This window comes from Copidosoma floridanum, unplaced genomic scaffold (genome assembly GCF_036245765.1).
Source record: "Copidosoma floridanum isolate Cflo_tuat_1 unplaced genomic scaffold, Cflo_Japanese_pri ptg000021l, whole genome shotgun sequence".
Lineage (NCBI taxonomy): Eukaryota > Metazoa > Arthropoda > Insecta > Hymenoptera > Encyrtidae > Copidosoma > Copidosoma floridanum.
In genome coordinates, this window is record NW_028321898.1 from 25,195,999 (window position 1) to 25,223,998 (window position 28,000).

A 28,000-nucleotide genomic window follows, 5' to 3' on the forward strand; every position below is an offset into this window, starting at 1 on the left:
AGGTCAGGAGGTCACGTGGGTAGCAGACGTACTTGTTCACGACATATATATACCATATACCTATATATTACATTGCTATACTACACCAACTGACCAACACAGGTGGTCTGGTCTGGTGGTGTACCCTCGTATGCACTAGACTGGTCAAAACAATAATTAATTTTTCGTACAAAGTTAAACTGCACACATAAATATCATTTTTCCCACTTCATACGTTATTAAAAATATCATAATGATTTTCAGACACATTTGTTTATTGAAAAACAAAACTTTATTTTTTGTTTGTCTTTGACCTCAGCAGTAGTCGTAGGAGCCCCCTTTACACGAGCTAATGATTAACTGCCACCAATACGTGTTAAGAAAAAAAATCGTATGTATATAGATATATACTGTTTATATAAATATGATGGATAGAAATGGCCGGGCGGCAAGAAAGCCCTTGAGAAAGCCGTAAAAAATAATAAAGTTGTAAAAAACGACTTAAGTATTTTTTTTTGGCTGTGCATTTTTCTTTACAAAACTGTAACTTGATACAGTAGGACAACTAAAATAAGTTCGTTCTGATATAATTTTTTCACTTTACGTCACATGCATAAAAATTTATTTTTTCTTTGTACAAAATATATATTATTAAAAAATTTTTAAGGAATAATATGTTATTACAAATAGGATGTACACATCTCGCTTTCAATTCATATAAATAGTCTTTAAAAAGTTTTAGCCAGGGCAATGTTTTTTTTTCTGAAATAATTTTATGACTCTTCCTCCATACTACCTACATAGCAGAGCCATCAATGTTTTAATTTTTTTTTATTTTTTTTCATTTTTTTTTTTTTCATGTGGCAGCGTTAAAACTACAGTCGGTAGTATACAAAGCCTGAATAAAATACATGACGAAAAAAATATTGTTGTACTAATTGAATACCGAACTCGTGGTTGAGGTGTGGGAGACCGACAGTAGGGGTGGGTTTGGATCATTGAAAAACTTTAAATTGATGAGTGTACATATTTCATCTCCCGATTGAGTTTGAATGACCGATAATCCTAATGAAAGTGCTTTTTAACAACTCGGAAGTCGATTTAATTATCTTTTACCAAGAGTTAATAAGGGCCGTATGGCAGTTTCAGTTTTTTTGGGGAGTTTTTGTTGAACATAGAGCGAAGGGGGAAATCTTCATAAACAAAGTATAGATTTATGGAAAAGGTGGTAAAATTAAAGAGAGCTGTGTACACACAAATCCACATCTACACGACCAAGGGACTTTTGTGATGCGGACGTATATGGCGATATTACAGATTTTGGTAATTTTTTTTTTTTTTTTTTTTTTTTTTTTTTTTTTGTTTGTAGGAGCGGGGAGGGGAAAATCTTCATAGACACCCCAGCTAATCCGGTGGTAGTGTCGGATTCACCCGGTGTGCCTACCGACTAAAAACTAACCTCCCCGCATGGGACAGGTCCGTAGGTAATTTTTGGATGTTTGTTGTATGAGTAGATTTGTCTAAATCAACTTTTTAAGAGGGGATCTTTGCAACGCCTTGATCTAAGATTCGGCGAAGCCAAGTGCAGACGCTTGAAATTCTATCGTCTTGTTTCACTTAGCTGAGGTCAAGAACGCTACTGGTTTAGGAAAATTAGCAGCTTCTTTTACTTCTCTATGACGTAACATACAGTATAATTGATTAAAATGTAGACGATTACGTTTGAATATTAATTGTGGCTCTGAAAAGAGCCGGTAGTTATGGTGATTTTCTGAAGTGTATGTCTTAAGCCCGTTCTCCACGGATGCGTCTGGCCAACTGGATGTCCTTTGGCATGATTGTCACTCGCTTGGCGTGGATGGCACAGAGGTTGGTATCCTCGAAAAGTCCCACGAGGTAAGCCTCACTCGCTTCCTGGAGAGCCATAACGGCCGAGCTCTGGAAGCGCAAGTCGGTCTTGAAGTCCTGGGCAATTTCACGCACAAGGCGCTGGAAGGGCAGTTTGCGGATAAGGAGTTCGGTGCTCTTCTGGTATCGACGGATCTCACGAAGGGCCACTGTTCCTGGCCTGTAGCGATGGGGCTTCTTGACCCCACCAGTAGCGGGCGCGCTCTTGCGAGCTGCTTTGGTGGCCAACTGCTTGCGCGGGGCCTTGCCTCCGGTGGATTTGCGCGCCGTTTGTTTGGTACGAGCCATATCTTCACAATGATAATGATACGGAGCGAGCGACGGACGAAAAGAGAATGCTTCACCCGGGGAAGCGCCCCGTTTTTATACGTTCCAAAACGGGTAGGAAAGAGAGACTGGAGTTTGGGGGGCCGTTGCCGATCGAACAGTCGTAGAGAGGGTAAAGTTTCGAGGATGCCTATAAAATGGGGGCTCAAAGTCCCTTTGGCATCAGCGAACCTTTTCAGGTCCACTAGTACAGTGTAAATTTATTCCATCTGTACCAAGATGACTGGTCGTGGTAAGGGAGGAAAGGGGTTGGGAAAGGGAGGAGCCAAGCGCCATCGCAAGGTCCTTCGCGATAACATCCAGGGTATCACCAAGCCGGCCATCCGCCGTCTGGCTCGCCGTGGAGGAGTCAAGCGTATCTCTGGTCTGATCTATGAAGAGACCCGCGGTGTCCTCAAGGTATTCCTTGAGAACGTCATCCGTGACGCCGTCACCTACACCGAACACGCCAAGAGGAAGACCGTCACTGCCATGGACGTTGTCTACGCATTGAAGAGACAGGGACGCACTCTCTACGGTTTCGGCGGTTAATTTAGATAATTTTTTAGGGGAAAAAAAAATCGGCCTCTTTCGAGGCCACCAATATATCCAACGTTTACTACTGCCATCTGTATTAGTTAACAATGTTTGAATAATTTATCTGTCAAGGACAAAACTCTTAGCCTCGAATTAACAAGTAAGATTTTTAGTGAGTAGAATATTTTCTTTATCATCTTGTTTGATATAAACACCAAGCTGTCTGATAAATCCAATCCTGTTATGATTTCGGGAACGTGGTTTATGTTCGAAGATTACCTCTTTGCATCCCATCAAAGAGAAAAAAAAAAAATTGTTTCTAGTCTGATTGTATCTCTAAAATGGGGCGTCACGCATCGTGTTTTATTTTATTTCTTACTTTTTTTTCATTTATTTCAATTGTTACCTTTACTTTTACTTTTATTGTTATGTTTATTTTTGTTCTATTGTTTTTTATTTTTTATTTATTTTTATTAATTACTTATTTAAAAAATTTTTTTTTTAATTTTTATTTTATTTTGTTTAATTTTTTACTTTTACTTTTGTTGTTATTTTATGTTTATTTTTATTTTACTTATTTTTTTTAATTATTTAAAAAAAAATTTTTTAATTTTTTAAACTAATGATTTTTATTTTATTTTGTTAAATTTTTTAATTTAATTTTTATATTTACTTTTATTTTTATTTTATTCTATTTTTTTTTAATTTCATTTATATTTTATTTTATTTTTAAAAATTTTTTTTATTTAGTTATTTAAAAAAAAATTTCTTTAATTTTTATTTTCTTTATTTAAATTTTTTACTTTTACTTTTACTATTATTTTTATGTCTATTTTTATTCTTTTTTTATTTTTTTTTTTTTTTTTTTTTTTTATCAGTCTTGCTCGAGCGCTCGTACCGAACGCACGCTTTCTGCGCACGCCCGTTACGCATCGCTCTTACTCAGACTTGAGTTCTTGAGTTCTCTCTAAACGGCCCTTTTCAGGGCTACCTATATATCTCTTTCCGTAAACGCGACTTAGTCGCGCCGCGCGACTGTGTTTCCGCTAAATTCTACACCCGCGTACACGCCGCCCTCAGGGGTGGCCCGTATGGCTTGCCCTTCTCAAGGGTATAGTCAAACAAATTCTGCGGTGGCTAGTCCACAACCCAAGGTCAATATGATCAACTCTTTTGATGCGCTGTTATCCGAAACAGACACATCTTCCGAATTGCCCGCGCTCCATAGTGCAAGTGTCAGTGCTAGTGCGAGTGTCAACAGTGCCCTCCATTTCCCTCCGATGTCCAGCATGACTGACAGCCGGCCAGCAGATCTGCAATCCCTCGAGCCAAATGGACGAGACCCTTGCGACAACCAAACCAATCAACGGGAACACAGCCCGCTCTCCCTTGGCGATACACTGGCCAATATCACAGCCGAACTCGCCGAACTCCGGCGACGAAACGTGTACCTGGAGAAGATTACGAGTGAGTACTCTATCCAGCTGGAAAAATCCCACCAGCAAATTGCTAAACTTGTCCAATCCAACGAGGAGAAGGACAATATTATCGCGGCTATTTATACAAAGCCCCCCCGCGCAGTGGAAAACACCCCGGTAAACATTCCGGATTTTATCTCTCCGTCACCCGCAAACCGCGACCCTTTAAGCCTGCTAAATCCCTCCACTTCAGGAACGAAGCAGCCCCCTCCCATGCCCAGCCCTAGGCCAGTGGTAAATGCCTCCACAAATTCGGCCGTAAAAAAACCCGCCGCAAAGAGAAGGCGTACAAAGCTAGTGACCAACGTGTCACTATCTAGCTCCGAACTCTCCGATATGGAGTTTGAAGAGTCTCGCGACCCCCAACCCCCACAAAGCTCCTCCCAAGCAGGGAAAAACGCGTTTGACGGTCACCTCGAGGACCCAGCGCATGCAGAAACGCAAGAGACTGCTAATATCCCCAAAAAAAAGGCCCCGCCTCCCATCACGATCTTGGACCAAAGACTCTGGCCCAAAATCAATAAAGCCCTCATCGAGGAGAAAATCCCTGTCCGCCGTGTTACAACCACATCCCAGGGTACTCGCGTGTACCCTGATGACGTCGACAGCTTCCGTCGTATCGTCCACGACCTTGAAGAGAAAAAGGTCGAATTCACCACCCATCAGCTTCACGAGGACCGTGAAATGATAGTCGTCATCCGTGGAGTCAACATCGGCTACACGGATGCAGAAATCCTGGAGATGATCCAGGAAAAAGTACCATCCGCCCGTCGCGTCTACCGCATGACAAAGGGTGACCGAACCTGGCCTTTGGTCACCGTGTACCTTGACGCTTCGGACCCAAACTCCCGCGCCATCTACAACCTCAGGTCCCTCGGGGGCACTTCCGTCCGAGTGGAAGAGAAGCGAAAGTCAAACGACATCCCCCAGTGCCGTCGCTGCCAAAAATTCAATCACACGGCGGCCTACTGCCGTGCGGCCTTCGTTTGTGGTTTCTGCAGCTTAAACCACGCCACCGCAACGTGTCCAAAAAAGGACAAGGACCAAGTCACCCCTCGCTGTGCAAACTGCAATGGCGAACACCGCGCCTTCTACCGGGGTTGTCCAAAAATCCCCCAAAAAGTAGCTCATGCCCCCAAGAAAAGTACTGCCCCTCCTCCCCCTTTTGGGAGAGCTCCCCCTCGGACAACAGCCCAAGGCTCGAACATCACTCGCCCGGGGATGTCATACGCGAAGGTGGCATCCTCTCAACAACATCGAACAGGAGCCCCTCCCCCGACTCCCCTGCTCAACACACCCCCGACCACCGAGACAATCCTCCACTCAATAATGACCCTACTGACTCGCCTCGACCAAAGGGTGTCCGGACTAGAGGGAAACAGAACAATAGCACGATAGATAAAGACTTCACACTACTTAACTGGAACGCGAACAGCATTACACACAAAACGACTGAACTTGTACACGTACTTCAGACCAGAAACATAGACGTTGCATGCATAACCGAGACACACCTAGACAACACAAAGTCACTGTACATACACAACTACACGGCCCACAGAAGAGATAGACGCGACCAATCACATGGCGGAGTGGTTATCCTTGTACGCAAGGGCATCCGCCATCGAGTCATCAGTACGGACGCTGCCAACTGCGAAGCAATTGGAATCGAAGTATATACCACTACATCCTCTTCCATTAGAATTATCTGCCTCTATTCCCCTCCCACGGTTGATCCTACCCTCCAATGCATAAACTCTCTGTTTGACTCCAACATCCCTACGATCGTGGCTGGCGACTTGAACGCCAAGCACAAATCGTGGGGGTGCAAACACGAGAATCCCAAAGGACGCTCCCTTCTCAAACACTTGCGTAACCTCAACATCAATATTGAGGTTCCGAGCGAACCAACTCACTATCCAAGCTCCCCAGACCAGGACCCCGACATTCTAGACATATTCCTAACGAAAAACTTGACCATCCCCACGGAACCAAGAACTTCTCCTGACCTCCCCTGTAACCATAACCCAGTCTACCTAGATATCCCTAGATCCCTTCTCACCATACCCGTCACCACCAGCCGCATAGACTGGGTCCACCTTGCGTATAACCTCGAATCCTCTCCATTCAAATGTTGCCCCATTAGGTCCCAAACGGAACTCGACATAGCAGTAGACGAACTCACTGACGAACTCAACAGTTGCACACACAAAGCCACCACAACAACCACAGCTCCCCAACATACACTCAAACTCCCCCGCGACCTCCTGCGCCTCATCAAGGAGAAGAAAAGAGTCCAGAAACTCTGGCAAAAAAGGAGAACCCCCGAACTTAAAGTTCACCTTAACTCCCTTGAAAGGGAAGTCAAATCCCAAGTCTTCGAATTCCGAAACAAGGAATTTAACAAATTCATAGCCGAGGCAGAGTCCCACCCAAGAAATGCTTGGAAGGTCGTTAAAAAACTCCGTAACAAACGGCCTTCCCTCCCCCCCCTTCAACAAGGGAACAAACTCTACTCGCTAGACTCGGACAAAGCAGAGATCTTTGCAGACTCGCTGCAAAATCAATGCTCCCCCAACCTTAGCGCCGAAGAACTAGCGCAGGAACACGCGAGGATCACCCACACGGTGCAGCAACAGGTCCTTGACAATCCAGATTTCGAACACTGCACACCCTTCGAAATCAGAGGCATCATCCGATCCCTAAAAACTCGAAAAGCCCCTGGCAGTGACGGTATCTCCAATAGCGTCCTGAAAATCCTCCCTCAAAAATTCATCACGGCGATTTGCAACATCACCAACGCCGTGATGCGCCTTCGTTATTTCCCAAATGCGTGGAAGGTGGCTACAGTCATCTGTCTCCCGAAGCCGGGAAAACCCCTCAGCAACCCCGCGAGCCACAGACCCATTAGCCTACTCTCATCGCCCAGTAAAATCACTGAAAGCGTCATTCTCACCCGCCTAAACAAGCACGCCACGGAAAATAACATCCTTCCAGACGTGCAGTACGGTTTTAGAGCCAGACATTCGGCAGTTCACCAGCTTCTGAGAGTCACCGAAGACCTCTCCGATAGCCTCATCCACAAAAACTTCACCGCGATAGCTTTCCTAGATGTACAGCAGGCCTTCGACAGAGTTTGGCACGAGGGCCTCCTGTACAAGCTTATACAGCTAGGTTTTCCACACTACCTTATAGGCACTGTCAAATCTTACCTCTCGGACAGATTTATCCGCGTTAAAGTAGGCGACTCCCTCTCCGACCCCCGCCCAATTACCTCCGGAGTCCCCCAAGGCTCCAAACTTTCACCCACCCTTTTCAACATATTTTGCCACGACCTGCCCCAGCGCGAAAACATCAACACGTACGTCTACGCAGACGACGTCGCGGTCAGCTGTACGTCAAAACAACACTCTCGGTGCACCACCCTTCTAAACGAGCACATCATCACTCTACTCAACTGGTATAGTCTTTGGAAACTGGTCGTCAATGAGGCAAAGACTATAGCCATGCTCGTCTCCTGGAAAAATCCCAGGAAGAAATTGCAGAAAATAAGGGTCAACGGAGTAGATATCGACTGGAGCTACTCCGCAAAGTACCTTGGCGTAACGCTAGACCGTCGACTCACGTACGTTCGGCACATCAACAGCACCCGCGGAAAGGCATATGGAGCCTTCGTGCAACTAAAGCCCTTCTTCAACAACAAAGCCGTCTCCCAGAAGACCAAGCTGCGCACCTTCAACGCCATCATCAAAAGCATTAGCACCTACGCGATACCAACGTGGGGCGCTGCAAAGGGAAACCGACTACAGGGCATCCAGGGCCCTTTCATGAAGATACTGAGGTCGGTCCTGGGTATTCCGTGGTACATCAGGAATACTCAGATTATCAAGGAGCTTAACATCGTCCCTCCAATACAAGCAGCCCCCGTCCTTGCGTCTAAAATCCGCGCCTCCATTACGGACCACCCAAACCCCACCATCGCCGCACTCGCGAACCTCCAACCCGGTCGCTTCGACCTTATAAGACGTCCCTGCGCTCTAGCACAGAACCCCGAAGACCCTCAATACACTCTAGGTCTTCAATCCCCCCTGCTTCCATCGGATGCATCATCTCCATCTCCATGATCTCGACGAAACGAACGCGACTTCAATTCGTGCGCTCCCTTCAGGAGCACCCTTCTATCCGCCGTATCCTCTACGGCCTCAACCCTATACAACACTTACACAAATCACAAGTACGCTTCCAAATACACAATACCCAGCGAACTCACACATTTACACACACACACACATACAATAACACAAAATTCAAGCTTCTCTAACTCTATTCCGGCGCAAGCCAAGACTCGAGCTTCGCCCAGATGCGTAAGTGCCCCCTCCTCTCATCTCTTCGAGAGTGAGTCGGCCTCCGAAATTCTCCGTTATTTTCCTTTTTCTTTCTCCTCTTATGCCCTTTTGTCTTCTAGGGGAGTGGTCCTCACGGACCTGTCCCATGCGGGGAGGTTAGTTTTTAGTCGGTAGGCACACCGGGTGAATCCGACACTACCACCGGATTAGCTGGGGTGTCTATGAAGATTTTCCCCTCCCCGCTCCATCAAACAAAAAAAAAAAAAAAAAAAAAAAAAAAATATTTTTTTTATTCTATTATTAAAAAAAATTTTTTTTCAATTTTTATTTTATTTTGCTAAATTTTTTAATTTTATTTTTATCCTTACTTTTATTTTTATTTTGTTTCATTTTTTAAATATTTCGTTTATATTTTATTTTATTTTTTTTAATTTAATTTTTATTTTATTTTATTTATTTTTAATTTTTTTAAAGAAATCCTTGGCTGTATGTATATTTTATTATTCGTCATTGTAAACGCTCCAAAAAATTATTCAGCCTTATTGGTGAGAAAAAAAAAGAAGTAAGAAAATTACACAGAGAACAGCGCAGAATCCGAAATAAAGCGCACGAACCCCGCGCAAACGAGGGCGACGGTCAGCTGACGTCAGTCGGGGGGTGGAACCCTGTACACATAGGGGTGGCCACACAAGTACACGATAAAACCTCGCTCGGCACACGCGTGACCCTCGCAATGGGTCAGTAGATCAGAGGTGCGCGGCCCAGGCGCACCCGCAGCGCGTACAGGCCTCCACTCTCTCTTGAAGCGAGCACCGGGGAGGTGGAGGCCCCACAGCGACCGGGGCCCCATGCCCCTTGGTGACCGTATACATACGGGAAAAGCTCGGCCGAGCGACCGCTGTCTAACAACTCCCTGGGATGGCCCTGATAAGGTGCTGCTTCGAGGCCGAGGCACCAGACTTCTTCGAGTCCGCCGTGAGCAAGTGCACCGACCCAGGATGTAAGTCTCGACACTCGTGTCTCAACAATTTAATTACATACACATGGCTGCTGGTCCCCCCACCCCCTCTCTCACCTTTTCCTTTTTTTATGTTGTATCTCTAACGAGCCCTTCGCTTGCAACCCCCAAAAGTGATAACGCGCACACCACGTTGTATGCGTGTACACCTATATCGATCGATTGGACTCTCTGCTTTGACATCCACCCTTACACTCCCCTATATTGATATATACTGTATAGTGGGTTGTTGGTTTAGCGCTTTTTTCTCTTCTCCCGCGCCGCTACCCTCTAAAGAGCTCTATATGTCCGTATATAGATGTAGATGTTTAGATGTACTTGTGTGGCCTCTGTGAAGCTCTTTATTAGCAGTCAACCCAATTGCTTCCGGCTTATTTTGCGATCGCGATCATCTTTTCAGGTGAAGTTTAGATTGTCGAGTGCTTTGTTGGCATTTTATCATACACAACACTTGCTTTTTCATTGCGTGTTCGAGTAGGAAGATTTTTATCGTATTCGTTGGTCATTTTCAGCGAATTTTTCTTATCAAAATAACAGTCACAGCATTGTTTACCCAAACAAACAATTTTAATTAATGATAAAATAGACGGTTACTTTGTAAAGTGTCTTTTCGCCATTCTTTACTGTATCTGACAAATATTCCCTTGAGCAACTGCGTTTCAAGTGAATTTGAATGATTCGTTGATGAGCTCTAAAATAAAATGTTTTGCCTATTTGTAGGTCGGAGCAACAAGTATTAGTCTGCCACATACTCGGTTATTTTTTTAACTCTTTTTTTTTACATTATAAAATACAGTTGGTACTTTTTTTTTTTTTTTAAGAAATTAAAAAATTGTTGGAAACTTTTTTACGTCACAAAATAAAGTGGATATGTATACATTTTTTTTAAAGAAGCTAAAAAATTGTAGGGAAATTTTAATAATTTATTCAGAAACTCATACTTGAAAAAATAAAGTATTTTCTTTTGTTTATAACTATTTTTTTACGTTATAAAATAAAGTGGATATTTTTTTTGTTTTTTTTTCAAAAAATAAAAAAATTGTAATAATTTATTCAGAAATATATGCTTGAAAAATAAGATTTTTTTTTCATTATCGCGTGAATGTAATGTTTCACGAAATATACCATAATATTTGTGGTCTTAAAATTTTTTTATCTAATTTATAAGTTTTTGCTTCATCTACAAGTCCGTAAATTTTATTTTAAAGTAAATGGTATGTGTTTCATGCCACTTGAGCCTTGAATTACTCTCAAATTAATTTTTTTTTTTCTCTAGCGATATGTTCACCTTATTTTTAACTCGTAATTTTTTTTTCTTTTTTTTTTTTTTTAATGTTAAATATTTGACCTATACTTATGAAGCAAACAAGTGCGCGAATGACATCATTAATTGCACAAGTGCTAATGTTGTCAATCCATTGCACGAGTTCCGTATGCTATCACTCAGTGAACGAAGATTTTATAACTTCGAGTGTCTTAACACATTTATATGCATCGAAGTGTAGTTGCAAGTGATTACATGCGCAATAAGTAAAACGCAAAGCATGCGTGAGTGACAATTGTTACTTTTTGGTCGATTTTATTAAACCACATGAATATCTAAACTTTTGAAAGTCAATTTTCGGATAAAAAATAAATTGTGTACTTGCCGCAAACAGCACAAACAACCTAAACTTTTTATCTACTATCTGTAAGATTAGTTGCGGCTGGTTTATACCCAATTCAATGGATCTACTGTAAGATAGTAATGATAATTTGGATCAGCGCCATCTAGCGTTGCGGATTTCTGAACTAAAAAGTGGCCCTAAACTTTTCAGACAGAGCTTTAGCGCGTAGAGCCATTTAGTCACTTATAAACCAGCCGCAACTTATCTTGTAGCTATAAAATAAAAAAATAACGATACATGTGTTTTTGGCGGCAAGTTAATAATTTATTTTATGCTTGAAAATTTATCTTCAAAAGTATAAACACATAGGAGGTCGATTTTTTGGTAGAAAATAGATTGTTAACTTGCCGCCAAAAACACATGTATCGTTTTTTTTTTATTTTATAGTTTCATTGTGAGTTGCGGCTGGTTTATAATTGACAAAATGGCTCTAATCCTGAATGCTCTGATTGAGAATTTTAGGAGCCACTTTTGACCAAAAAATAAAGACCGCTAGATGGCGCTGATCCAAATAATTATTACCACTTACATTAGAGTAATTTAATCAACTATAAACCAGCCGCAACTGATCCTATACATATAAAATAAAAAGTTAACGTTGACCGTGCTATTTGCGGCAAGTAAACAATTTATCTTTTACCCTAAAATTGACCTCCAAAAGTATAGATATTCTACTTATATGGTTTAATAAAATCGACCATATGGCACTACTTAGTAGTGATTACTATATAATATTACTATACACATCATTTCACGTATATATTACACCGTGTTCTCTTTACCAGAATGATAAAATCAGTCGGCCAAAAATCACAGATGTCAAGATAAACCCCATCAGTATAGACCTCATCGTCGGTAGCGTCGGTCAACTATCGATACAGCAGGGCCGATATTATCGTTGCTGTACCGACGGTTGGCTGGTTCGATCGAACTGCAGGTCTCCTTCTTTTCTGGTGCCGACCGTCGGTACATCAGGGTTTGCAACGCTAGATGGCGTTACATCCAAATGCAATTTCGACCGACGAGCTTTTTGGAGGTCTATTTGCTTGCAATGATATACGCAATGCAACTAATGCGAAGCATGTGTGGGTGACAGTTGGTACATTTTTGGCAAATTTAAGTATTTTTAGTATGCATGTGACCATCTATCTCAAGCCGTATTGCCTACCTATTTCGGAGCACGCAAATATAGACCCTTAACGTCTACGATTTTTGGCCGACTGATTTTATCATTCTGGTAAAGAGAGCACGGTGTAATATAGACGTGAAATGATGTGTATAGTAATATTATATAGTAATCACTACTAAGTAGTGCCATATGGTCGATTTTATTAAACCGTATAAGTAGAATATCTATACTTTTGGAGGTCAATTTTAGGGTAAAAGATAAATTGTTTGCTTGCCGCAAATGACACGGTCAACGTTAAATTTTCATTTTATATGTATAGGATTAGTTGCGGCTGGTTTATAGTTGATTAAATTACTCTAATGTAAGTAGTAATAATTATTTGGATCAGCGCCATCTAGCGGTCTTTATTTTTTGGTCAAAAGTGGCTCCTAAAATTCTCAATCAGAGCATTCAGAATTAGAGCCATTTAGTCAATTATAAACCAGCCGCAACTCACAATGAAGCTATAAAATGAAAAAAAAACGATATATGTGTTTTTGGCGGCAAGTTAACAATCTATTTTCTACCAAAAAATCGACCTTGTATGTGTTTATACTTTTAAAGATAAATTTTCGAGTAAAAAATAGATTGTTAACTTGCCGCCAAAAACACACGTATCGTTATTTTTTTATTTTATAGCTTTATCATGAGTTGCGGCTGGTTTATAATTGACTAAATGGCTCTAATCCTGATTGCTCTGATTGAGAATTTTAGGAGCCACTTTTGGCCAAAAAATAAAGACCGCTAGATGGCGCTGATCCAAAATAATTATTGCTACTTATACAGTAAAGTCACTTTATTATAGTTATAAACCAGCCGCAACGAATCTTACAGATAGTAGATAAAAAGTTTAGGTTGTTTGTGCTGTTTGCGGCGAGTACACAATTAATCTTTTATCCAAAAATTGACCACCAAAATAAAAGTCATTAAATTCAAAAAATTTCTTTTATTTTCTCAAGATATCTTATTGTAGATGTCGTGTAGACTTATAATTTCTTTCTAAAAGACATATTTAGGAAATGTTACCTCTGAAATTCCTTTAAGATTTCTTTCAGATGGCCAGCACAGCGTGCTCCTGAGATCGTCTCCAGACTCCAGAGACCATCAGTGACAACATAGTGACATTAATTTAATGTATATATATATAATACTTGACTCTAATAAGAGAGATCGTCTGCTCTTGTGACATATATACGATATGCATGAAAACAAAACAACTAAGTATATTTTTGGAACAGTCGTTTGTATACTCGTTTTTTCTCGTTTATTGTCGTGAGTAGTGAGTCGTGACGCGTAATTACATATATACTGATGTATTGATATGTTTATATTGACAACACAAGTCACTGTTACTTATGTTATGCAAAGCAAGGAAAAAAGACGACGACAACAGTGTAATTACTGTATAATTGTGTAAGGAATGCTCATAGGTACTCAAGTGTGTATCTATAATTACCCGATGACGACAGCGATTAACGAGTCTTGGAGAAAATTAGTAGACCGAAAGATCTGACGACCGATCCAAACGATAGTGATTTAAGACAGTGCGTGTAGGGCTAGGACGGATAAGTTAAGTGACGCCTGAGCGTGGGCTAAAGGCCCCTGCCAGGAGTGTTTTTTTCAACTCTTGTACATTTAAAATATAGACCTGTCAGGTGAAAACATACGCTATCCCACTTGCCTGCTGCGGCAGCATATACCACCTTGGTGTCATTAAGTATAGCCTCTCTGGAGAGAGACGAGCTCTCGTGGGTATAATGCAGTCGTGGACGAGCTGAGTGAGTCGTCGGCTTGGCCTTGCCTTGCCTCAACATCGAACCTCGATACTTGCACCCCTGATTATATCCTACGTCTATCTACCGGAAATAACGAAAGCAGGATGTTTAGTAATGACCTTGCTCATATTTTTCACTACGTTGATGCTGCAACGTTAATTACAACGCGTCCCTTCGACTAACCGGGCTGTCTCTTTGATTCTTGTTGCAGGCTGCTGCTGGTGCTGTTCTGCTCTACGACCAAGGTACAAACGTCTGGTGGACAATATTTTTCCTGTGAATCCTCAGGTAAGCTTGCCTTCCATTCAGTTCACTTTGGCAATTCATGCATTTTAATTTTGTCAAGGCTACTCGCTTGCACGTACACTTATGCTGCATCTACAATTATCAACTGTACACTTATGTTAATTTAAGACCTTTATTTTTATTAGTCGCGGCTATAGTCGATTGATTAAATTGATACCTTATTAAAACTTTTTCAGGATGGGTTAATCAAAAATAATATGGAAAAACTTATGTTTTATTCCCTAAGTAAGCCAGAAAAACTTGATAGAATCGGAGAGTACTTGTTTCAAACAGCTTCCAGAGATATTTCAAGGTGAGTTTAATAATCGTTATGTAACATCACTTGTTTTCCTGTACACCCATGATTTTCAAATTTTTTCCACATTCAGGCGTCGAAATGGATTTGTTGTTATTGCTATGGAGGCTATGGATCAATTACTGTCTGCTTGCCATGCACAAATTTTAAATTTATTTGTAGAAAGTTTTTTAAAAATGGTTCAAAAGTTGCTGGAGTCTACAGATCCTCAGTTACAGATATTAGCTACACAGTCAGTGAGTATTATCTTGTCTTTTGTTTATCAGTTGGCGTGAAGAACCCATTCCTGCTAATATCAATAACTAACAAAATTTGGTGTACTAACATACTGTTGATGCAAAGTTGCTTGGCGGGTTTTGCTACAAGGTTGATTGTACTACCAAAAGATCATCATATATACATTATTTCAGTTGAACAAAATGCTTTCCTCCCCCAGTTTGTTAGGTTTGCCAACATCGAGGAGGACACGCCGTCTTATCACACACGTTACGATTTCTTTGTATCAAAATACTCTTCGATGTGCCACTCCAACAACGACGATGCCACAGTTCGAAAACAGATTCGGCTTGCAGGAATTCAAGGACTGCAGGTTATTTATATACATTTTAATGTGCCGACAATTCGCATTGTGCACTAATTATTTCTACTTTCATCTAGGGTGTTGTGAGAAAAACTGTAGCCGACGACCTCGTGGAAAATATTTGGAACATGGTGCACATGGATAAAATAGTACCGTCATTGCTGTTTAACATGCAAAGTGCCAAGTAAGAACTGTAAATTTATTTTATTTCGATAGTTTGTAAATCTGCCACGATTATTTCATCGGCATAATATAATTTTAGATATTCTAATAAGGATAGCACCACTCCAGAGAGTCCCACTGAGGAGAGATCAGATCCACCACAATTCGCAGAAACTTGTATGAGAGAATTAGTAGGCAGAGCGTCATTTGGTCACATTATATGTGTAATAAAACCCGTGCTCAAACATTTGGATAATCATAATCTGTGGGTCCCAAATTATTTTGCAATACACACGTTTAAAATTATAATGTTTTCCATTCAGGTATTTGTCCGACTAGTTTATGCATAAAATTAATCATTAACGCATTTCATACTTAAAATATCTAATTTCAACACAGTCACAGTATTCATACACAGTTGTCGCTGCTTTGATAAATCATTTAGACGAGCACTCTCAATCTTCCCCGAAAATTCGCACGAGCATAGCGGATACGTTGTCAAAAATTATTTCCATAGCTGCTGGTGAAAGCGTTGGTAAGTCCCGATGTTTCTTTATTCGTCAAAGACGAATGATGAATTAATTGTGCAAATACAAGCAGACATATGTTGTTTATGCTAACAAAACTATTTCTTTAAAAGGGCCTTCTGTTCTGGAAACCATCAATTCCTTGCTGATCCAGCTACGTCTTAATGTATCTAGAAATCAGTCATCCAGTAGTGACGAGCAATCTTATCAAGAAGCATTAATTAATGCTCTCGGTGAATTTGCTAATCATCTGCCAAACTACCAAAAAATTGAAATCATGGAGTTCATCATGAGCAAAGTTCCATATGGCGAGCCCGAATCTGTATCATCTGCTGGGAAAGGAGACGTATTGCTTCAGAGTATACTACTCAAATCTCTGTTGAAAGTAAAACTCATTCCGTTTAAATACTTGAGTAATATAAAGTTGTGACTTTTCTAATCAATTTTACTTGTAGGTTGGTACAAAATACCAGACCAATCTGTTGAATTCAACATTCCCACCAAGTTTTCTTCAACCATTGTTGCGCATGTCTCTAGCTTCAGATGCTGAAATGAGACTGTTGGTTCAGAAAATTTTCCATACTCTAATAGACAAACATAAAAATATAGCAAAATTGGCTAAACCAACGTAATGATTGCATATTCATTCTTTTGTACAAAATTTATTTAATTATAGTTATTACAGAGTATTTCATTTTTTTTATTTTAGAGTAAACTTCATAGAACTAGATCTTGCAGTTGAAAAATCATCTAGGACGGATATTATATTTATCAGAAAGCATGGACCGGAAATATATATGGCATTGTACGAGTCTTTGGAACATCCAAACAATAGGGTTGATAATGTTGAATCTATTTATACAACACTGGCTTTGTTGACCGTTGAGATTGGCTGCGAAGAAACTGTTCTTGAATTATTAAGGCTTGTTATGAGTATACAAGACCTTTCCCTTACGAGTTCTCAGATTACTACTCCAATCAAATTCAATTTACACGCAATAATTATAAGTTTGATGGTATTAATAGCCAACATTTGTAACATACCGACTCTGATAGATTATGCTAAAAAGGTAGCATCATATAATACGTTTGATAAAAAATGTTAAACTTATAAGTTGGTTTTTTTTTTTTCAATATATAACTTCTATTTTACTTTTTTACCGTAGATTGTACAAGCTCGACGTAAGGAGGCACCACACCTGTTGCCTGATCTTCGTTCACAATATGATGGACTACAATCTCATAAGATTCCAACTTCTCTACTTGTAGATCAAACAATAGTCACTGAATGCTTGAAGGGTGCAGGTTTGGAGGCTGGCAAATTGCAGCAAGGATCTGTTTACAACAGTTCTTTACAGCATAGGTAAAGAAACAGCTTGTTTTTTCCATACCGCATTTTTTTTGTAAAATTGAGAAACTATAGTTCTAGTGTTCTATTTTTTTCTCTAAATTGTTGATTTTAAACAGTAATGTTATAAATTATTGATATCAAATAATTAATCACAAGCAATGAATACATTTCATAGTATTTTATGTATTTAGGCATTCATGGGTTGATAGTGCTGGACGAAGCTCTCTGGGTGATATCAATGGTGTAAATAATGAGTTGGATAGTGCTGGATCATCTCCTGGTGTTCAAAGGGTATACTATTTTATTATTTTAATAAAGCAAGTAGTTACATTTTTTTTTTTTTTTTTTTTTTTTTCTATTTATTTATAGAAATTACCTGGAGAGGAACTAACATTCGATAGTATGAAGAGAATATTAACAGAAAACGTAAACACGCAAGGAGTAGAGGATGAAAAAAGAGCCCAATTTTCCCAGTTGTTTAGGAGTGCTCCATTTCAAGATCTTGTTAAAAAAACGCAACCAAAGGTAATTCATCAATATTAGTGAAAGTATAATTTCAATTTTCGATTACCGTTCAAAATTATATAAAGAATGAAATTTCTAAATTACAGCACGACGTTCTGCAAAGCAAGTTATCTGAGATTTTCAGTGCTTTGATGATCGAACCAAGATGTCCATCAGTTCCTGTAGGAACTCCATCAGACGCTAAACCAAGTCAAACGCCAGCTTATGAAGTACATTTTCCGGAATTGTTTGTATATTAATTTTAATTTTTTAAATTTAATACTAAAACAAAAAATTTAAGCTCTTGTTGAACAGTAGTAGTTTATTAGATCAATTTTATTTATGACCATCAATGGAATTATGGTTTCAAGTTTAACTGTAAATACAGTACATACTAACTGTGATTTTTTAAATGAAATATTTGTTGATTCTTAATAATCGGTTTTTAAAACAATGTGACATACTTAGCCACTTGTGATTTTTTTCATCTTTAAAAAGTATTAACTTAAATTACTTTAATTTAAAAGAAATAAAGTGAAGGTGAATTAATTCGATTGTCTTTGAATATCCTTTGATTCCTAAGCTCCTGATAAATGTCTACTTGATTTAATCTTTCAACCAATCATACGTTTTTAAAGTTTTTTTGTAATTCGTTTTTCAATAGTTTAATATACGTTTTTATTGCTAGTTTATTAATCATTTCAAGTCATACTGAAAAAAATGTGTTCATACAGCTGTAATTGGCGCTAAAGTTACGTTTAAAAAAAATGCAATGATCCAAACAAAAACCACACAGTCAAATGAATTCAATTCGTAATGTTGACAGAAAAGTTTTTATTTTGGTTGTATAGTGAGAAGTACACAAGTGGTTTAGAGTTACAAAGTTTAGGTAGCTTAGAATTCGTACAAAGATTTAAGTAAGCTGGTATCAAATGTCTTTGTAGAATGTAAATGGAATGGATACAAATGCTAAAAATTTGAAAGGCTCTTGGTTTATTACAATAAATTTGCGTTACAAATTGAAGAGGAGAAGGTCATCTATGTTTAATAACTTGCTATTACAAAAACTTACGAGTAACTAGTATCTTTGACTGCGTAGATAATGGACTTGTTTTGTATTTTATAAAACATTCTAAACTTTGACATCTAAATAAAAACTTATATTTTAGAGGTTTTGTAAATAAATCAATTGAATGAATATCATCTTGTACAGTGTGCCATCTGCCTTAAATCTAGTTTTTACTTAGATTCTTAAGATTTTAAGCGTTATTTAATTGTCTGGTGCCACAATGAAAAGTTTTGGTCAGTTTGGTGTGTCGTGATGGCTGCTTCATGGCTCGACCTTCAGTAGTTCAACATCAAAAATAAGGGTAGCATTTGGTGGAATAGTGTATTTTCATTAAGGAAAACATAAGTAGAACCATTATGAGAATTGGTAAGTCTCCGTTTAGTGTCCATGTAGAAAAAACAGACCAAGTCCATTATATCCGGTACAGATGATTCATTTAGCATTTAAAGGCCTGTTTCCGTGTTAGCCCGGAACTTCTCTTTAAAGTCCTTACAAGCTCGCGCGTCCATGAACTTTCGTCAACTAGTGGTTGTTTTTCATTCTTTGTCAAGAATGAACAGATTATAATAATAAATTAATAAATAATTTATATAACTAATCACAACACAGCATTGGGCTGACGGGAGTCCATGGAATAGCTGGGTGGACGCAATTATTAACTTTCCAGGTCACTGGCATGAACATTTTACTTAGGAGCTTATAGTAACTTGTTTACGGGAATTTCCAGACCTCCACATGCCAAATAAACCATCTGTAGAGAAGATAACACACGTGATCTGTTTTCCACTTTTCTGTTACCTTGTATATTTATCTACACAGACATTTAACGGAGGTATCTGAGCATACACTGGTGTAAAAAATATGAAGCATAAAAAGGATATACGCCAGGGTGTCCTCGGGCGCCGTAGGCAACATCAGGTGTACAGGTCAGCTTAGCCCGTTCCCCAACGCTCATCTGAGCAACACCTTGATCCCAGCCCTTGATCACCTCATTTTTACCAATTTTGAACTTAAAAACCTTTTGCCGATCCCTGCTCGAATCAAATTTCTTTCCATTGGTAAGGGTACCTGTACTCATGGAACAATTATAAGATTACATTTTAGAGCCACTTCAAAATATTACCTGTTAACTTGGATTAAAAAATTGCTTGATCAACACACCTGTGTAGTGTACAACCACAGTTTGGCCTGTCTTTGGGTAGGTTTCTCCTGGAAGAAAAAGTAAGTCTGAAGTTTTTCATTTACCTAAATAAGTAAGTACATGGCTCGGGTGGAGTGGAAAAGCAAAGGTTTGAGGCACCAGCAAAGAGATAAAAACAAAAAATAACAACTAAATCGCATAGTACGAGGCTCAGGAGGGAAAGACAAACGTAACCAAGCAGAAATGCACGAGGATTCAGAGTGGGGTGGAGGAAAGGGCACAAGTGCAGATGGGGTAGGTAGTAGATACCTAGTTACTATTAAAATAAAAGCGAGCTATCTGCGTAAAAAGTTGGTGTTCTCTGTTTTTATAATAATATATACGGCCCATACAATATGTGACGCAGCCATTCAATAGCAGGGTGGGATATAGGTATAGGTAAGTATGCGCGCATGCAGAGAGGACCGCTGCAGGGGGGTGCTGATAATGACTTAGGAGAAGTAAGATGGCACACACGTATACATCATGAGATACTCCGGGTAAGATATAATCGGTACTCACCGTCTCCGGGGGATATGGTCTGAACGCTCACACCCATGATTGCTATACTGCTATTTAGATTAAGGGCTGCTTAACTTAACTCCGTGTAGTCACTGTATGCGAGTATATATGCGTCTGCAAAAATAGGCCAAAGCTTAGCGCCTGTATCCTATATATAGATAGAATGTTCGGCTTGCGATCTCGTGCACACGCATATATTATAATATACCTATGAAGATTGAAGATGAGAGAAAAGGCGAGTGGCATGAAACAAAAGATACTAAATATTTAAAATCTCACTCGGCCGCCGGCTATCGGCAACCTGTGGGGATTAGAGTTACACTTGCTTACCTCAAATGCAAAGCTTGGTAATCAATTCGCCAATATGATGATTTTATATTAATTAATAGTGATGATACCTACTAACTATGGAAGATGGAAAAGCCGTCGCCAATCGCTACACTGCTTAGGGTGTATTCCGCAAATGCTGCCAGCAGTTAAGTTACGTAGGTCGTGGTAACGCCGCATGGTCTGGCGGCGCTAGCGTCAACCTGTACTAACTGTCGGTGGGTTCCGCATGTCAACAAACTTTGATATTTTTTACTGTTTTCGCTCCCATGCCATCTGATATTTCGGAGTTTGTTGACATGCGGAACCCACCGACAGTTAGTACAGGTTGACGCTAGCGCCGCCCGACCATGCGGCGTTACCACGACCTACGTAACTTAACTGCTGGCAGCGCAGCATTTGCGGAATACACCCTATATATAGCTTTCCCTGTGCACGATACACGATATACATATATATGTATCGTTGTCGGTATGTTAGGATTCCGTGCCGCCACTGCTGCCTTTGGGTGTTTTCCGCAACCGTCACCATGCAGCAAGTAATTTAAGGTGGCGCTCTACGTTACCGTCAGATCGGTAAGTCAACTATATAGTTGATGGTAACGTAGAGCGCAAATTTAAATTACTAGCTGGTGACGACAATTGCGGAAAACACCCCAAGCTTTATCGTTCTGGTAAAGAGAGCACGGTGTAAGATGTACGTGAAGTTATGTGTAGTAATTAAAGTAATTACTACTAAGTAATGCCATATGGTCGATTTCAATAAACCATATGAATATCTATATTTTTGGAGGTCGACTTTTGGGTAAAAAATAGATTGTAAACTTGCCGCAAACAGCACAAACTACGTCAACTTTTTATTATCTATCTGTAAGATTAGTTGCGGCTGGTTTGTAATTATCAAAGTGACTTTGCTGTAAATAGCAATAGTTATTTGGATCAGCGCCATCTAGCGGTCTTTATTTTTTGGCCAAAAGTGGCTCCTAAAATTCTCAATCAGAGCATTCAGGATTAGAGCCATTTAGTCAATTATAAACCAGCCGCAACTCATGATGAAGCTATAAAATGAAAAAATAATAATACATGTGTTTTTGGCGTCAAGATAACAATCTATTTTCTACCAAAAAATCGACCTCCTATGTGTTTGTGCTTTTGAAGATAAATTTTCAAGCATAAGACGTATTGTTAACTTGCCGCTAAAAACACATGTATCGTTATTTTTTTATTTTATAGCTTCATTATGAGTTGCGGCTGGTTTATAGTTGATTAAATGGCTCTAATCCTGATTGCTCTGATTGAGAATTTTAGGAGCCACTTTTGGCCAAAAAACAAAGACCGCTAGATGGCGCTGATCCAAAATAATTGTGGGGACCCTCTCACACACATGTACGTACACTTCGGCTCTCCGTCCTTCTCCAACCATCCGCTAGGCGTCTAACCATGTCACTCGACCTTCTCGCAAGTGCCCGGATTTCATGTTGGTTATTATATAAGGGCGTTTAAGATTGAGCTAGGGTATCCCCACCGATATAGGTGTCTAAGGCAGGGAGCACGTCATCAGCCTTACTGATGAGTCCTGGCGTGCTCCCGGGACGAAACATCAAATAACCTTTTCTCTCCTCTCATGGCATAACTGATAGCCATATAATTATCGCTACTTACACTGAAGTCACTTTATTATAGTTATAAACCAGCCGCAACGAATCTTATAGATAGATAATATAAAGTTAACATTTTTTGTGCTACTTGCGGCAAGTTTACAATTGATCTTTTATCTTAAAATCGACCTTCAAAACCATGAATATTCTACTTATCTCATATGGCTCATAAAATCAACAATATTTGCAAAATTACAATACTCTTGACGTTTTACCATTAACTAATGAAAGAACAGCCCTTCAACTTTAGATTTCCAATAAACAGTTAACTTATATAATATGTACATAACAAAATTTGTGTTACAGAAATCGTAAATCACGATCAAATATACACGTAAATTAATCAGTCGAAAAGAGACAACTGAAGAAAAAAGGTCTTAAAAAGAAGCAGCCACACGAAGAGTCTCCTAGGAATGGAGTATCGGATCTCACTAATTGAAAAATACATTTATTACAGAGATGTAAATTTTAAGTGTTATAAGTAAACAAAGAACCCAACCTTCTCTGATCAAGTGAGATCCAATGCTCCATTCTTGTATGAGACTTTTCGTGTGACTGCTTCTTTTTAAGACCTTTTTTCTTCGGTTGTCTCTTTTCGACTGATTAATATTTGCGTGTCATGACGCGGCCACCAATACGACGTTAACTAGGGGTCCTGTTGAACCGACATCCAACGATAGGTAAGCCGAATCCCTACTATGTCGATGATGATCACGCGCGAATCTTCCTTGATTGGTAAAATTACGTAAATAGTAAAAATTTTGATATTTATAATTTATTTGCATTTGATGCATTACCTATGCGATAAAATTGAAGTCATCTTTGCTGCTTGGGGCCAACTATCCAAAATTTGCTTCAAACACTGCAAATCTATTTGTTAGACCAGTTGAAATTCTATGGGTAAATTATAAGACAAAAATTTGTTCTTTGCACAAAAAAACTCAGTTTCACTCCACATTCTTTATTTGATTTTTTTCCTGAACGTTTCACGTATAAAAACAATAAATACATGTTAAATTAGTACAAAACAATCCGTATCTGTACATACATAATGAGATACATATGGCGCACACATACTTACACATAATGTATGTATTTAAGTACTTTACAGTTTTTTTTATCGTTTATCAAACCATTCATGATACATTTATCATGAGTATTTAATGTAATTTTTTTTCAAGTATTCAAATGTTACTACGTAAATATTTGACAATACTTGACTATAATATTTGCATAGAAAAATTCTTTCTTTACTCAAGCCATTAGCGGGTAGTTCATTAATTAATAATGGCTTCTTACAAAATTGATTATCATACATGATGGGTAGTTATGTATTAATAATGACATTTGAATCATTACATCCGTGGAAAGACAATAAAAAAGCTGTTTGTAATACGTAGTACGTATTATTGACATGTTGTAAAATGAAGCGGAATGTTAGAAAGTTAAAATTTTTTTTTAATATCACATTTACTTCTGTCCGTGGATAATTTTTGACATGAAGATTTTGCAAAATGTCATATGGCTACATTGATAATTAGTATTACACATACATGGTTGCAGAAAACTATACTTGTTTTGATTTGACTTATTAAAACATTTCAGCTTTTTGAGATTCGAGTTTTGAAATAACAATCAACATATTTGCTTCAAAAGTACGACATTTATAACTGTAGTATATTTGAAGTAATTTCAACCACTAGTGAAAATTATGTATGCTTGTGACTCAAATTTGTCAGTGTCGCTCTCACGCACCTTCTCCATAATACTTTAAAAATTTTTATAATAATTTTTAATGAGGAACTATTGCACTACCTTTGCCCACAAAAATGAAATATAAAACTCATCTCTTCACCGCTAAATATCGACTACCCAACCGTCGATGACCGAACGCAAGCTTATAATAAATAAATTTACAAAAAATAATAAAAATTTTCTAATAAAATGCTTGAAACACACTACTTACCGATTAATGTATTAAGTATTTTAATCATGAGCTGTAAAAACAAGTCATCAAAGAAATAAAAATTTTCTCAAACTTGAAAAAGACTAACCTTCCACACCTTTTTAGCACATAAAATAACGATTTATTCTATTCTCAGTTTTACCGCAGTATCTTCGGAGACATAAGGTTTCTTATCATAATCATAAAATCGTTCTAATAACGCACGTAATATACTTCCAGGTATCTTTTGATGTTGACGTATTAAATCATGAAGAGCTGTAGCTACCTTTGATAAAAAATAATAAACTTATAAATTAAACAATTAAAGTGATTATTGTTTCAAATAAGTACTAAGCTGCACGGTACCTTTAATTGTAATTGTTCAGGAGTAAGACTTCCATCGTATGGTATGGGTTTACCAATGAAAGTTTTCAATTTAACTGGAAAACCTCCGTAAATCGGAACAAAAGGGAACCTAGTTGCAGCATACAACCTTAACCAAAACCGTCTCCCCCAGCTTATTGTTCTAAATGCTTCTCTAATATTTTTTGTGAATATTGGAATTATAGCCTATGTAAATGAAAGTCTATTATTAAGCATTTAAATAATTATCCGGTTATGAATGAATAGTGGTAGACAAATACTTACTACTTTGGCATCCAAGGCCACTTTTGCAAATCCAAGTCTTTTTTTCCACATGGTATGATAGTAGGTATCTCCAAATTGAGCTTCGTAGACACCACCAGGTGAAATTGCAAGCATATTGCCCTCCTTCAAAAGTGCTGAACATGTTTGAATTGTTCCTGGTATGACTTTTAAAACGTCAGAAATAATAGGCCAACCAGGACATTTGAATAAAAATTTGTCAGCAACTGTATGTATCAGTTTTGAATTGAATAAAAACACTTTGGATATGAAGTAATAAATGTCTACAGGAATTGCTCCATGGTAATAAACAAACAGTACTGGCTCATTGGTTGGAATGTTTTCAATGCCAACTACTTCGTAACCTGTTTAACAACAAAAAATAAACAAAAAATGTATAATTGAACGACTAGAAAAATGTAGAAGGTAGACAATCATAGATAGATGAAATTGAAAGAATGAGACCACTTGTAAAAATGAAAATCAGGATAGCAAAAGAAAAACTAACGGAATTATAATAACTTCTTGATACTTTTTGCTTCTTCCTACCGTGCCATATCCATCCGTGTGCGTCCCAAACGGCAGCAACTACACTGCGGGATGCATTTCTCCAGTCAGTTCCATAAGCATTTCTCAATCGATGCCTGAAACCAGACAAGTCATCATTTAGACTTGTAAGCAAGGCAAAGCCCCAACCGATCCCTACTTACCTATGCAGTCTGTAAACATATAGTATCAAAGCAGTGATGTACAAGAGTATAACAATCACCAGTGGAAGCAAAAAGGTTATCAATAAAGGCATCAACAGCCATAGTGTAACATCAATGTCTATGTAGTCACCTGAAAAATTAAGACATTTTTTATACAACGAAAATTAAACTAGTCATGATTATTTGGCTATGCATAATTCAGGAGGTAGATGTAAAGTACACGTTAAAAGTAACACATACCTACTGGTGAATGAAAAAAATAGTGAGTTCTACAAAGTAAAACAGAAACAACTTACCTATCAGTCCCTCAAACGAATTCCAAGCACTGGAAATAATGGCGAGCATTGCTATTGATGTTCAAGGGAGCCCTTTAAAGGCTCTGGATGTCACAAGGCAAGGAAAATAATTGTCAATTCACCGAAAACAGTGAAACGAGCGCGCGGCAGTGCGGGTGAATAATTATATTTCATCGTGTCATTTTCATAGTCACTTCGCAATAGTACACCGGTTGTGCAAACAATGCTCGAAATTAACAATATAAGCGCAATCGTGCTGCGTGTTAATCAACCACTGCAGAAGACGTATTTTCGAACAGCTGTTGTTGTTGTTGACATATGTGTGTGACACTCTCTCACTCTCTCTTTGATTTTTCTCTCTCTCACTGCACGTGTGCGTTCACATATATAAACAAAAGTATACATATATACCCGACTCAAGGTTCGTTCGTGCCTGATGGCATCGGGTGAATAAAAAAAAAGTCAATAAAAAGTTAAAAGTAATAATTCCTGACTTTTCCCGAGGGCCTTTTTTTCCTTGGGGTCTTGTGCATCCTCAACGCAAGCCTCAAGTGTTTAAAGTATTTTAAAAAATTGTTAAGACCGATTCACTTTGTGATTGTGTGTATCGGTTTTGCGAAGTTGCATTGCAAAAATGTGCGAAAAATGTGAGACTTTGTTTGCATCGGTGATTATTTTTTTTTACTTTTTTAATGATAATAATCTAAGTTTAAACATTCGATTAGTAATACGAAAAATGACTTGAGCCATGAGAAAAGCTTTGGCTGCACTGTTACAAAAAATCCTGTAAATAAACTCACAACTGATTGTCAACTTTGTCCAACTGGCCTGAAAAATCAAATATGTTCAGAAACCAAATACATAATAATATTACACTAAGTTACAGTTTTTTCTCACTTATTACAAAAAAAACCTCATTTTGAGTGACTGAAATTTAAAAATGTAACAGATTTGACGTAAACTTATAAATTCATTGATGAATTTGTATTTTTCCTAATTTTTCTAATTTTAAAAATATAACTGTATGATAGAGAATTTTTTTTTTATCATTATTTTCAGTTTAACAGAATAATTAAAGGTACCTGTGTAGAAGCACGTAAAATAAAATTTTGTAATTACATTCATTTATAATTTACAAATAATACCTTCAACTAAATTAAAATTAGTGTAAATTTATTAATTATTTACTAACTTGTCTCTCTATAATTTTCGTGCTAATAATGAAAGTTTAACTCTTTGAAATTAATTTTTTTCTGGCCAAACAACCACTCATTTTTATCAATAACTTTTATTTACGTATGTATTTCAACGCAATATTAATATATACGATATTGTAGAATTAAATTTGTCAACAAATAAATTTATCTATATTGATAATTTTGAGCACGAGTTAGTAGTGGCTGATATAATCAATATTTATGAAAAATTCAAGGTGGAGAAATTTTTTGTAGAGTTTTTATGATTTATATTACCACGATTAAATTTTTTAATTTAATTATTTTATGGATATTACTAATGTAACATAATGATATCGTATTATTAATTTAATTGTTTGATTTATTATACTTTTCTAAAATTTCATATTAGTTATTGACTAATAATTATTAATTTATTAAATTATTATTGAATAGTGATGCATAAAACCATGAATATCTTAAAATTTTGTAGAATTAAAAATTTTTTTGTAGAAACATGAAGTATAATAATTATTTAATGAAACTACTATATCGCTTTACTTATGT

At 38.1% G+C, this 28,000-nt stretch overlaps 5 protein-coding genes across 7 annotated transcripts; 2 read left to right on the top strand and 3 right to left on the bottom strand.

Moving 5' to 3' along the window:
- Positions 1–1,691: 1,691 nt before the first annotated feature.
- On the bottom strand, positions 1,692–2,197 carry LOC106637891 (histone H3). Its single transcript, XM_014350860.3, has one exon. The coding sequence runs from the start codon at positions 2,173–2,175 to the stop codon at positions 1,765–1,767; it is 411 nt and encodes a 136-aa protein (XP_014206346.1). The 5' UTR covers positions 2,176–2,197; the 3' UTR covers positions 1,692–1,764.
- Positions 2,198–2,433: 236 nt separating this feature from the next.
- On the top strand, positions 2,434–2,752 carry LOC106637893 (histone H4). Its single transcript, XM_014350863.2, has one exon. It carries the CDS (start codon positions 2,434–2,436, stop codon positions 2,743–2,745), a length of 312 nt encoding a protein of 103 aa, XP_014206349.1. The 3' UTR covers positions 2,746–2,752.
- Positions 2,753–9,317: 6,565 nt separating this feature from the next.
- On the top strand, positions 9,318–18,456 carry stmA (Protein EFR3 homolog stmA). The gene is made up of 15 exons (XM_014350819.2): positions 9,318–9,554; positions 14,394–14,470; positions 14,665–14,780; positions 14,857–15,019; positions 15,220–15,372; positions 15,441–15,547; positions 15,626–15,848; positions 15,925–16,060; positions 16,166–16,437; positions 16,508–16,680; positions 16,762–17,122; positions 17,219–17,415; positions 17,595–17,694; positions 17,773–17,928; positions 18,015–18,456. Exons 1-15 carry the CDS (start codon positions 9,473–9,475, stop codon positions 18,165–18,167), a joined length of 2,469 nt encoding a protein of 822 aa, XP_014206305.2. The 5' UTR covers positions 9,318–9,472; the 3' UTR covers positions 18,168–18,456.
- A 268-nt stretch (positions 18,457–18,724) lies between these two features.
- Fkbp12 (peptidyl-prolyl cis-trans isomerase Fkbp12) lies at positions 18,725–21,146 on the bottom strand. 3 transcript variants are annotated; one of them, XM_089594916.1, is made up of 5 exons: positions 21,081–21,146; positions 20,679–20,792; positions 20,138–20,185; positions 19,858–20,044; positions 18,725–19,295 (listed from the first exon to the last, which is right to left on the bottom strand). In XM_089594916.1, exons 2-5 carry the CDS (start codon positions 20,713–20,715, stop codon positions 19,238–19,240), a joined length of 330 nt encoding a protein of 109 aa, XP_089451042.1. In that variant the 5' UTR covers positions 20,716–20,792; positions 21,081–21,146; the 3' UTR covers positions 18,725–19,237. The 3 variants fall into 3 exon arrangements, with proteins under 3 accessions (XP_089451042.1, XP_014206304.2, XP_014206303.2); XM_014350818.2 differs by having other exon boundaries at positions 21,009–21,139; XM_014350817.2 differs by having other exon boundaries at positions 20,679–20,886; positions 21,009–21,139.
- A 2,475-nt stretch (positions 21,147–23,621) lies between these two features.
- Positions 23,622–26,563, bottom strand: LOC106637876 (DGAT1/2-independent enzyme synthesizing storage lipids). The gene is made up of 6 exons (XM_014350845.2): positions 26,259–26,563; positions 25,963–26,092; positions 25,802–25,896; positions 25,256–25,617; positions 24,974–25,177; positions 23,622–24,893 (listed from the first exon to the last, which is right to left on the bottom strand). Exons 1-6 carry the CDS (start codon positions 26,305–26,307, stop codon positions 24,750–24,752), a joined length of 984 nt encoding a protein of 327 aa, XP_014206331.2. The 5' UTR covers positions 26,308–26,563; the 3' UTR covers positions 23,622–24,749.
- Positions 26,564–28,000: the final 1,437 nt, after the last annotated feature.